We start from the raw sequence: 12,355 nt of genomic DNA, 5'->3' as shown, positions 1-12,355 counted from the left end.
AACTGTAAGCAGTCTGCTTTATGTAGGGCTTGTACGGATGTACCAGCAAAGCTATTTGAGATATGCCCCAGCAGAATTATTAGCCTTTTCATGCCCCTGCAAACAGTCCTTTGCATTCAATTTAGGAGAAAATGCTTGCTTGAGAATTTAGGAGATGAGCGTTGGAATTATTATGATATATTGAGACAGGATATATTGCCTTAAGAGCTTTCAGTTCATGAAATGATTAACCTCTTTTCTATTCGTTGCCACTTGTTTAGACTTACATCTGGCATTGAGATACAATAAAGGTGTTTTTCGTCAGCTTTTTAAGAAAAAATATAATTTGTATTGTTTTTATGCAGAAATCACCGTCTTTTATATCGATTGCAAGTTTTTCTCAAGCTACTAAATTTTGACTTGTATAAATTTTCTCTTAAGATAAACTTCTCCAATGTACTAAATTTTTTTCTTGCTACTCGTTGTGATTTTCAGAAGGTACTCAACGGGGCAAAGGGAAGAAAGAGAAAGGAGCCATAAGGGAGAAGTTGAGAATGCGACATAATCTTTAGATTAATTTATATTTGTAAATCAGTTTACTTTTGATGATTGCCACCTTAGTCGAGCGGACCCACCAATAGGAAACACTTTGCTGCAACATGGCGCCTGCAAGGTATGGGTAATGCATGATCAAACCCGCACCCATCTCAATATTTTTTGGCCAAACCCGTACCCGTGGGGGTGCGTGATGCGCTTTTAACGGTGGCAAGTTTGGGTTGTGGAGACAGTCAGCGGATGGAGGAAAACATGAACTTTTGAGGGAAAAATAAGTCTACAATGTTTTCCTGCAAAATCGAAGCATGATTTATGCGTGCGGATTCTGAAGGTACACGCTTGCATTGTTGCACAATTAATGTGTAACAACCAAAATATTTTTACACCCGTAGGAACGCACGGGCAATTAGCTAGTATGTTTAAAAAAACTGAGCCGATCGAACGAATCAACACGGATGGCCAGATGATCCGACGAACAGAGGCTGAACTCGGTAAGATGTGTGGTCCACGTGGCGAACCCGGTCCACCACGTCACCCTCCCTCTTCTTCCCTGCGAACAAGGACGCGCACGCTGCAGATAAGAGAAGCGGGTACACCACACGCGCCGCCGCCGCCGACCAAAACCCTAGCCACGGAGACCCCACCCATGGCGGCCTTCACCACCACCACCGCCGCCGCCCCCGCCGCCCCTGCCGCCTACGCCGTCGCCTGCTCGCCCGCACCGAGCCCCTCGCAGTGGGCACCAACCCGCCGCTCGCCGCCGGCCGTCGGGCTCCGGCGAGCGGCCGCGCCGCCTCGCCGGGGAGCCGCGCTCCTGGTGAGTACTCGGTGCATTTGGGCCACTCCCGTTAGGTCGTGGGATTTTAGTGGGGAATTTTAGTTTGGACCAGATAAAATCTCTGCTTTGCCATGTAAAATCCGAAGCCAAGGGGGACGCTTTGTGTACTATGTTCAGAGGTCAAGTTCAATCCTAGTAAGAGTAGAATTTGGTGTAGCGCTCTAGCAGGACATAGTTTGGTGTTAAACGTATATTGTCTATGACAGTGGCGGACCTAGGATGTTAGTTCTGGGAGTGCCACGATTTATTACATATGCAATATATAGACACTATAAGTTCAATACATTGGTTCAAGATTTGTGAAAACTACACTATGAATAGTATTATTTTGTCCAAATGTCTTCATAATTCCAACAAATAATGCTAAAATAAAATTAAACTGTTAATAAAATTAACATTAAGCATATAATATAAACTCCTCTGCGACTCGTCTGTTTACTTCCTAGGCTGTTAAGTTGATGTAGGTGAAGAGCCATCAATAGCTATGTTGTTTTTGGCTAGTCACCTGCTAATATACTCAATGGTCCAACCCTCTTAAACAGTAGTCTTGTACAGACATTATCATATAGAAATGAAAAAGAACCATTGTTTTATTAAAAAAAAAAGAACCATTCTGCTCTGTTGCAATTACTTAATGCTGCCTGCTGCTTTTAAAATATGTCTATTTTTTTGTTTACTTTTTCTGTTGTTTCTATCTTTTCCGATAGGTCAAAGCTAAGAAGGAAACATTTTCTACCTTCGAGGAGTTATTGGAGAAGTCTGAAAAGCCTTTACTGGTCGACTTCTATGCAACTTGGTAAGCGACCCTTAGCAAAGCTAGTGCTCCTGAATGTATATATGGCCTAGTACATCTCTTCTCTATACTAGATATACTGTGAATTATGTCCATTGTCATTGTGTTAAACCTTATGGAGCCGAGTTTGGTGGTGGCATGTCCTGTTCCTACTCAGAAAGTACCGCCAAGCTCTTAACTGTTATTTTTAGTGTTTATCTTGTGGGCTCTTATAGTGCTACCGTATTAGTTTTGCTTTAGTCCAAAGATGACTGCCATATGAACACTAAAGTGAATCTTACTAATTTATATGATTTGCGTTTTGTGGCTAATTTCTTTCACATACTTTGATGAAGAAGTGCATCTTTTCTCCTTCTGACAAAAAAGTGGATACGATCTCGTAGCACGTATAATTCATTACAGTATGGTTGATGATTCAAATTTCATGGCTATGTTGTAGGAAGATTGGCAAATATATACCATTATGCTGTATGTTTGCATTTATTTTAATTCTTTTTGTTAGGTGTGGTCCGTGCCAATACATGGTTCCCATACTTCAAGAAGTGCATGAGAAGATGAGTGACAAGATTAACATTGTGAAAATTGATACAGAGAAATATACAAGCATTGCAAATAAGTATAAAATTGAAGCATTACCAACTTTCATTATCTTCAAGAACGGGGAACCTTGTTATCGCTTTGTAAGTTTTGATCACTCATATTTCTCCATTTATAAATAGTGTTTCGACTGGTGCAAATGAAATTGTTATAACGTGGCTTTGGTCTTTATTTTTGTTTATTTGCTGGTATTCAGGAGGGAGCGTTGCCTGCTGACCAGCTAATCCTGCAGATTGAGAGTGCTTTAGAAGCTCCAAAGTAGCATGTGCATGTATTGTCAGCAAGGAATTTGGCCCCCTGAAATGTATGTTGCTACCCATAACAAGTCTTTCTATGTTTGCATATTTGAATTATGGATCATCCATTGTTGATTGTTGTTCGAGTGGTTTTACCTGAGTTACAAAATTTACAAAAAAAATAAACATTCCCTTCGAAGCTACAGTTTGAAACAATTGCATTGATTCATGACTCATGTTTACATCATCTTTCCCATTATGGTTACTGATTTTTTTCAAAATGAGAAACTAAACTACATATTGTGCAGTATGTAATGATGTTAAATTAGCAGAACTTTGTTTGGCATATAGGTCTGAGACATCTCAGTCACTGGTTGTGTATGTCCATCCCGGTTTATGTATCTATAAACAAATTATTCCTTCTTCCTTAACTCTGATTATGGAATCGATGAAGTTAGTTATGCAAAAGTCCATTACGTATTCTGGCTCACCATGATTTTGTTCCCAACTAACCGAATCTAGATATACTTACCTTTCGGCAACTGTAGTTCGCTATGAGATTATCACAATTACTTTTACTTTTACCATCTCCCTGATTTGTTACAGCAGTTGGAGTGTCTTTCTTTCACTGAGGATTCTAAGCCAGTTGATCCTACCCATTAGGCAGCTATGCCAGTGCCTTTTTTTTTGCTACTGCGCTCTTTCTTTCTATTAATAAGGTTGGGAATCATTTGTGCATGGTTGCATTCAGTATCTTGTTGGTTTGATACAAACTGGTCTGTTCCTGGGATTTACTGGGATATCTGGCACAACTGCTGTTTGGAGTCGATTAAAAACAGGCGTATGTTAGACTTTACTACAGTAAATTGTTAATAACACTGTTCCAAACGTGCTGGGATTTTATATCCCACCAGACCAAAACTGATGTTCACAGTTTTCTGAAATATGAACTCTTGCTGTAATTAAGTAATCATCACTGTCAACATGCGGATGTATAATCACTTAGTTTTCTGTAAGGGATAGGTTACACTACAGATGGCAATAATAAAAACAATAGCGGATCTTAAGATGTCGGATCGATACAAAAAGTATTGCAAACTATATATAAAAGCGTATTGCACGTCAAATCAAGACAACTATGTGTGTCAATCGACAAATTCAAACATTTGGCCACACTACTCTTATGCATGACTTATCATCTGCTCACCCCTTCGCCTATGCCTAAGCCTAATTGTTCAGAGAAACTTTAGTTCTGACCCAAGTGCGATGTGCAAAACTTCTTACCTTACAGGTAATGCGGTTCTAATAGAAAAGTTGAGTAGGCAATGTGCAATGTCTGTCGGCGTTGTATGTTTAAAATAGCAGGGGAATGAAATCTTACTTGATGAGTAGAGACGTGGTGCATTGTTATTGACTTTAATAGATCCCTTGCTTGGAGTAGTAGGATATTACTTAAGCGGTACTACGGAATTGATTTGTATGGGAGTATCTGTGTTTTCCCTTTATTTACTTCTTTTGTATGCAGAAGAGTGCAGTATTCATTCTGAATGATCAGAACAAAATAACTAATATAAGAAATGACTAGTACTATGTCTTATAAAGTATATAATATACATTAGAAACACTAAACATTTGTGTTGGGTATGCTACTGGTGAAGCGTTTGATCGTTTCAGATCAGGATAATCTTACCTGGACCAGTATGCATAACTCTGAGTTAAATCAGACAATTGCTGTAAATATAGACTGCCGGGCTGCTTTTATATTGGATCCTAGCTCATGCTTGATGCAGCACAATAATTATCCCTACCAGCTAAAGCCGCCTTTGCTTTTGACATACAGAGCATGTGTGAAGAATGTCCTCCTTATGGGTTGACCTGCCAACTATGTGAGACGGTCTGAAATCTCGGTGTACAAAGATATGGAAGCACACACACTTAGAAGCATCTTTGTAGTATGTTTCTTTTGTGTAAATTCTTTCAGCGACTAAGATTTTGCCTCTGGTTTTCCATTTGCCTGGCACGGAAAATTACCATATCCATATTTACCAAGTTGAAATGTTAAGTGCTGAAGTTTACTTCGAGGTAACGGTGGCATGGCATCTATATTTTCTTAGTCTGCTCCTTGAAAGACAACTTTATAATTCATCATCGCCTGTTGGCTTGGACCATTGTGGATTCCAGCATCTGTCGATGTGTGTATTTGTTCCCAATGAGGATATTTTGGGTTAGAAAAAACATCTGATGTTGTTTTCCCCATGTGAGAACCGAAGTGGACGATTATTCTGATGTTATTTCACCTGCGGGTATATTTGCTTCCCTGGTAATAACTGAAGTCGGCCAGGGATACTAATGCTAATGCTTTGGGTTGGCTAAGCTAACTCCGCTAGCCTTTTTCTTCTGCTTTCTCCATAAACATACGGGTATTCTGTGTGTGCTCAGGAGCCAAGCCCCAGAGGCATCCGACTGAACAATGTGTGGATTGTTTCACATAAGTTTGTTAAGAGTTACTATTAGCCTTGTGACAAGAAAGGAAGGTAAACAAGGCAGACAGGAGAATAACTTTACCGTGTGCTGCAAAGAGAGAGAGAGAGAGAGAGAGAGAGAGAGAGAGAGAGAGAGAGAGAGAGAGAGAGAATGCACACGGTAAAGCAGGGCCATGGGCACAACGGCGGCAGGGCCATGTCGTACTCCACCACCGCCGACGTGGTCTAGTGCCACGGCGGAGGCGGGCAGCGGCGGGGGCACCGCAAGAGGGAGGAGAAGCAGCACGGGAGCAACGAGCGGGTTGCCGAGGCCGGTGCATTCTTGGGCCTGGTACATTATATATCTGCCTCGCCTTCACCGTTCAATCCATGTGTTTTTAATGAACTGACAAGGACGACGACGATGGTTTTTGCTGCGTGTAGTGCACTACGACGGGTGCGAGGCGAAGAAGAACACGGCGCACGCGCGCGCTGAAGCACCGGTTGGAGGCCGGCGTGCCGAGCTAGTGCACCGCCGCCCAGCAGCACCGTGAGCAGAAGCAGGCCGGCTACGGCGACGCCGGGGCGCCAAAGAGGATAGACGAGTAATCATGCATGCATATGCAGCCATCGTCGGTCGGCTGGCCGGCAAAGTGTGTATGCACGCGCGCATGTGCGGCTACGTATAAGATACCCTCTCCGTTTCATAATATAAAAGTGTTTTTTTATATTTTAACCCTACTGAATTACATGTCGCTCAAATGCATGCATCTAGGCCTAGCATTCACTACGTGAGTGCAAAATGCTAATACTAGATACATTCATTTAAGCGATTAGAGGGAAGTACTGGAGCACCGTGCAGGCATGTGTTGCCTAATGATTAAGAGCATCTCCAACGGCCGCTGAACACGCCGCGTGCAAAAAAGGCTTTAGCGCGCGCCCATCGTCTGGTTTGGCGCGGCGCGCAGCGCCAGCTCCAGTCGCCGCGCTAAAATGCAGCGCGCGCGCCGCTCCAGCAAACACGCAAAAATTGCACAGCGCGCGCTCATTCTACAAACTAGGATATAGGCATTGGAAGCATAGAAACTAGATAGATTACATATGATTTTAAACGATACAAAAGTATTTTACATCGGAAACATAGATTACATAATTTAAAAACGACAAACGGTAAAAAACTAAATAGATAGCATAAAAAACTACTCTAAGTCGCTATCATCATCATCACCATTATCATCCTCGGCGGTGTCGTCCGAGGTTGATAGCCATATGTCCAACCAACGATCATCGTTCTCCGTGAAGAACGACCTCCCACCTGCTGCAACGAGATCGGTCTGCGCGTTCGCCAACGCCTTCCGCCGACGCCTGTCCAACCGCGCCTCGCGGCGCCTTCGCGTGTCCTCCTCGCGACGCCTTGCCCAGTAGCCTTGCTCGTAGGCGACGTCCTCCGGGTGGCACCAGCGCCACTCCGCCATGACCCGCTCGTCCTCCTGGGCGACGAGGAGGCGGCGCTGCCGCTCGGCGTGCTCCTCACGGTCTTGTGCCGTGTTCAGACGAGGCGGCGGGGCGACGTCGAGCGCCTGCTGGAGCGTGTACACGTCTTGGAAGTTCATCTGGCCACGCGGCCGGCCCAGGCGCCACGCCGCCGCGTCGTACGCGCGGGCGGCCTCGCGCACCGTCCCGTACGTGCCGAGGCCGAGCCGGAGATCGCCGGAGCGTATCTCCGCGTAGTAGCCGCCGTTGGGGCGCAGGCGGACGCCGCGGTAGCCGGACGCTCCTCGGCGGCGCGGCGGCATGGCGGGGCGCTGGGGCGGTGGAGGCGCGTCGGTGGCGGGGCGCTGGAGCGGCGCATGGCAGAGAGGGAGAGGAAGAAGAGAAGAGGAGGCGTGGAGAGGCGCGTGGCGCGCGCCGCACTTTATAGGCGCGCCGGAAGCGGTGCGCAAAAAATGAGGCGCGAGCTGGCGCCTTTTCGCGCGCGCGCAAACGGTTTCCTTGCGCGTGATTATCCCGCCACCGCTGGAGCGCGGCAAAACGCCCCGCGCGCGCACGTCGTTTCTTGCGGCCGTTGGAGATGCTCTAAGTAAAGTACTCCCTCCGTTCTCAAATAATTGTCTTTCTAGCCATCTTAAATGGACTACAACATACGGATGTATGTAGATATGTTTTAGAGTGTAGATTCACTCATTTTGCTCCGTATGTAGTCACTTATTGAAATATCCAGAAAGACAATTATTTAGGAACGGAGGGAGTATATTGTTGCTTTTTTTCCGGACATAGTAGAATCAAAGTCGTTCACATACACAAACATACACTCACTTCTATAAATGCATGCACGTATATCCTATTCCTATGAGCATCTTCAGAAGACTGAGTCGGCATAGCATCTTGGTATTTTATAAAAGTCACCACATATGCCTCGCAGTTGACGAAAAAGTGTTCTTCCACTCAACGAATAATGCGAGCACCAATGTCAAATCTAGAACTTAAACTCTGTTGGGATACCACTGCCTCCTAATCATCTTGTGGCTTGAGCTCGGGATACCACTGTCCCCTTCTGCTGGCCGCAATTATAGTGTTGCCTAATGGACATAAGTTGTCGACGATGATTTTGTTTCGTGCGTGCGAGACGAGCGAATCGTTAATTTTCTCCACGTTTGACGTCATCCTGTGTGAGAGGGAGGTTAAACTAGCTGCTAAACTAAACAAAACCAGCATGCTCTGCTGCCAGGTCCAAAAAGAACCAAAAAAAAAAAACAGCATGCTCTGCCTGTCTGAGCGAGGTTATCAGTTTTACCGGTGGTCACAAACAAAACAACAATATAAGCATCGATCCATTAAACTAACTGGTGAACAGAACACACGTTTGGGTCACTACTGTATTTTATTTCGACATGATTAACAGCTACTACTCCACCACTGTAGATTCTAATGCTAGAAACCGAGGCTCTCCGGAGCGGCGTCCACGACGGTCTGCACCAGGGACGACCACTCGAGGCCGTCGGCGGCGGTGCCGGGGTTGCGGGCGGAGCAGTTGCGGCGGACCTGGCCCTGGTCGCCGGTGAGCACCCTGATCTGGCCCATCTTCACCATGGACACGCCGAACTGGCTGAAGAAGTAGCGCTGGCTGCGCGCGAAGCGCTCCACGAAGGGCCGGGTGGCGTCGTTGGTGAAGAGGTCCTGGTCCGACACGAAGAGCCCCTCCCGGTTCACCAGGTTGACGTAGTACTTGTTGTCGAACAGGTCGGGCGTGCGCACGTCCAGCGCGGTGCGCGCGTCGGTGCCCTTGGCCGGGCACGTCCGCCTCAGCCTGCCGAGGAAGTCGGGGCTCATGGTCGGGTCGGGGCGCGGGAAAAGGCGGCCCTCGAAGGAGGCGCAGTGCCCGAGCCCCACGGTGTGCCCGCCGGAGAGCGCGACGAGGTCGGTGGCGTCGAGGTCGGGGCTGTGGCTGTGGAACACGTCGAGGAGGGACGGCACGGCGGAGGTGGGCGCGGGGAGGCCGGATAGCACGTCCTGCTGCGTGGCGAACCGCGCGCTGTCGCGGCGGCCGAGCGGCACGCGGTACTCGGGCCCGCCCGTGGCGACCACGGAGTCGCGCGCGGCGAGCGCCAGGATGTCGGAGCAGGAGACGACGGCGCCGCGGCACTCGCGCTCCAGCCGGTCCCGGATGTCGTTGATGGCCTTGAAGGCGGACGGGCGGAGCGTGAGGTTGGGCGGCGCCTGCTTCTCCCCCGGCCCCGTGGCCGACCCGTCGAGCAGCATCGACGCGTCGCAGCCCTGCATCCATGCATGACGCGGGCACGGCCGCACCCATGGATGCATGAACCAATGAGTGGATTGATGGCAGGCAAGCAACTAAGTCAGAGAAGGCAAGGTAGGTACCTGCACGAAGCAGTCGTGGAAGTGGAGGCGGAGGAGGCCGGCGGCGAGGCGGACGTCCTTGCGGACGGCGTGCCGGACGAAGTCGCGCACGATGGATTCCGCCCTGGGGCAGCTCCGCTTGTAGAAGTCGAAGGACAGGCCGCGCGTGATCGGAGGCTGCCTCAACCTCAAGTCGTCCCCGCCGGCGCCGGCGGCCTCCTGCTCTGCCGCACGAGCCCCAGACCCCAGCGACAGCGAGCAGGCCACTGCCACCGCTGCTACTGCTCAGGGCCGGTCCTGAGATTCCGGAGGCCCGGGGCGAAACAAAAACATGGGTTTCTTGCAGCTTAGCTTTCTACAAATTCACGGGTTTCTTGTAGCTTTGGCGGCCGCTTAGCCGTCCCCGGACCGTGACGCCATCTCCGCCTTCATCGCCGACATCCGATCGATGGCCGTCCGCCTGTCGCCGCCGCCACCGCCGCCTCCGCCGGAGCCTGATTAGGCACCTTGTGTGATGATGATGTTGTTTTTTCTTTCCTTCTGGGCTTGTTGAGCTGTGCCCTCAGCAGAACCTATGTACTTTGTCGTGAGACTTGGGTGTGTGTGTGGACTTGTGTGGGTTTGTATGCTCTGTGGCGGTTTGCTTTATTTATAAAGCCGGGCGAGAGCCTTTTTCGGTAAACAAAAACATGGGGCCCTCTTAATATATACATCAAATTATAACCTCGAACTAATAATCTGAATAATATCAATCTCTAAATTGTATCCTATCAATCAATCAATGGTCATATTGCAAAACAAGGAAGAAGCAATATTGATCGTTTTACCAAACTAAATATTTGTCAATGGTCATGGCAAAAACGCAGGCATATGCTATGAGAGTCGTGCCTCCTCTGATTCTCCCTAATAGGCTGCTAATTATATTTCTTCCAAGGATCAACCGGAAGGATCAAAGGGCAACCCCAGCTCATAAATCTGAATAATATCTGATGCTAAAATATGTACATTCAATCAATTGTCAATGTCCATATCGCAACAACAAAGAAGTAAATATTTGATCGTTCTATCCAGATAAAATTTATCAATCATCATGGGGAAACGTAGGGCATATGTTAATACAGTCATACCTTCTTTGATTCTCTCGTAGTCTGCTAGTTATATTTCCTTCAGAACGGGAGGGGTCAAAGGGCAATTGCCTAGAATCGCGTTGCGGTGGCAGTGAAAGTGATGCTGATGCGGTTCCCTCTCCGGGTAAAGGACCTGCAAATCTGCAATGGGGTGTCTCCGGCAGGGAGCTGTGGCATGGCCGCTTGGGATAGATGTTTGATTGGTGACTCCAGAAAAACGAGGCAGCGGCGCATGCATAAACTGGACATATACTGGAGCAAGAATCAAGCGCCTGGCCTTCTAAGGTTTGGTCCATCTTTTCTTTAGGACGCAGGGGTTCATTTTTTTTAGGAAAGGACGCAGGGGGTTTTGATGAGCGATCCATCGATCGCGCCGTGATGCGAGGTCTGATTCCGCGTGCGTACAATGTATTTGGACGATGCCCTTCTAGCGCTGCTTCTTTTTTTTTTGAGACAATCTAGCGCTGCTTCTGCTTGCGTACTGTTTGGACGAAGCCTTTCCATCACGATATTACGGGCTGCAAAGCAAATAGATAGACCTGGGGGGCCCTGGGCTTTGGGGGCCCGGGGCGGCCGCCCCCCCTGCCCCCCCTCAGGGCCGGGCCTGCTACTGCTGCTGCGGCGAGCAGAGGAGCACTGGCCGTCCAGGCACAAACCATCTCTCGATCTGCCACCTGCCTCTCTATCTCTCCTCGTGTCTCTGTGTGTGTCTGCTACTCTGCTCTGCTATGTTGGTTCGTGTGTGTCACGTGCTCACAGTCACCTACCTGCCTTGGTTTTATATAGACGAGGCTCCTCTTGTGCTTGACACGTACGTAGGTAGCGCGACACATGGATGCATGAGACGGCGAGCTGCATGGGTGCAGCGGCGACCTGGGTGTCGCGTGACGCAATGGTGCGAGGCGGCGTCACCGGAACGCCGTGGTGCCTAACACCGCGGGGGCCAAGCTGTTGGCGGTGCCTAGGGCTTCCTCGCTGCTCCTCCGTTGCCGCTCTAAGGGGATGACGGGAGCATGGAGGCTAACTAACCTAGGTGGAGAAAAGGAAGGATCCAGCAACGACGGCAGAGGCAGCCAAGCTGTTGGCGGCGGCGATGACGACGACGACAACGTGCACGGAGAGGTGCTTCATCCGCCATGAGTAGCAGGAGCTCGGCCTCGGAGACGATGCTAGTCTGTCTCCGCCCTTGAGCATCTTGGGTGGGCGCCTGGATCAGGTGAGATGACACAGAGCAGATGAGGGAGAGAACTTTGCGGCGCCTACACGAGAATCGAAGGGGAACGGGCCCAGTTGGGCCTCAACCGGGTTTTCCGGGTGGCCAGTGCGCGCGGGACGCGAAATCCACCGGGCGAATCGATTAGTACCATACCAGAAGTTTAATCAGGATGTGACCAGTTTATTAGCCCGAATTATGCCTGCTGCATCGCCAACACAGGGATCATGCATTGTCAGCTACGAAAGATGCCAAAGCGTACAAATAAAAGAGGCCGCCGAGCCCAACCCGTGGCCCAGCATCAAAAGTGCACACGGACGAAAAGATGGCCCTCTGAGCCCATCCGTGAACCAGCACCGATAAGTGCGCACAGACCAAAACAAATGCAGTTAAAAAATCCCCTACGAGGGCACAGTCGTAAAGGTTTTTTGTTCAAATTTCTTTTTTTTAATGACTACTTACTACTAGGCGCCGGCCGGCTGACCCAAATCTGGGCCCGTCGCCACCCATCCACCTGATTTACTTGTATGTGGTGTCAAATGAAGTTCTTCACTTGCATTGTCTTCCTCCCTCACACCCAAATCCATATCCTCACCACACACAGAGCATCGGGCGCCTTTCCCCTAGTTCGGCGCTTCCACACCTCGAAGGTAGTAACTGGCCCCGCGGTCATGGCCGTGGCCGACAGAGGTGTGGA

At 48.8% G+C, this 12,355-nt stretch overlaps 2 protein-coding genes across 2 annotated transcripts; one reads left to right on the top strand and one right to left on the bottom strand.

Moving 5' to 3' along the window:
• Positions 1–1,165: 1,165 nt before the first annotated feature.
• LOC119278831 (thioredoxin Y, chloroplastic-like) lies at positions 1,166–5,183 on the top strand. Its single transcript, XM_037560169.1, has 5 exons — positions 1,166–1,351; positions 2,080–2,168; positions 2,668–2,845; positions 2,959–3,066; positions 4,839–5,183. The coding sequence occupies exons 1-4, from the start codon at positions 1,181–1,183 to the stop codon at positions 3,022–3,024; spliced, it is 504 nt and encodes a 167-aa protein (XP_037416066.1). The 5' UTR covers positions 1,166–1,180; the 3' UTR covers positions 3,025–3,066; positions 4,839–5,183.
• A 3,208-nt stretch (positions 5,184–8,391) lies between these two features.
• LOC119282594 (cationic peroxidase SPC4-like) lies at positions 8,392–11,104 on the bottom strand. Its single transcript, XM_037562767.1, has 3 exons — positions 11,050–11,104; positions 9,340–9,593; positions 8,392–9,234 (listed from the first exon to the last, which is right to left on the bottom strand). Exons 1-3 carry the CDS (start codon positions 11,102–11,104, stop codon positions 8,392–8,394), a joined length of 1,152 nt encoding a protein of 383 aa, XP_037418664.1.
• Positions 11,105–12,355: the final 1,251 nt, after the last annotated feature.

This window comes from Triticum dicoccoides, chromosome 3B (assembly GCF_002162155.2).
Source record: "Triticum dicoccoides isolate Atlit2015 ecotype Zavitan chromosome 3B, WEW_v2.0, whole genome shotgun sequence".
Classification (NCBI taxonomy): Eukaryota; Viridiplantae; Streptophyta; class Magnoliopsida; order Poales; family Poaceae; genus Triticum; species Triticum dicoccoides.
The sequence above is the reverse complement of the archived record's forward strand: the minus strand, read 5'-3'. Positions and strand labels throughout refer to the sequence as shown.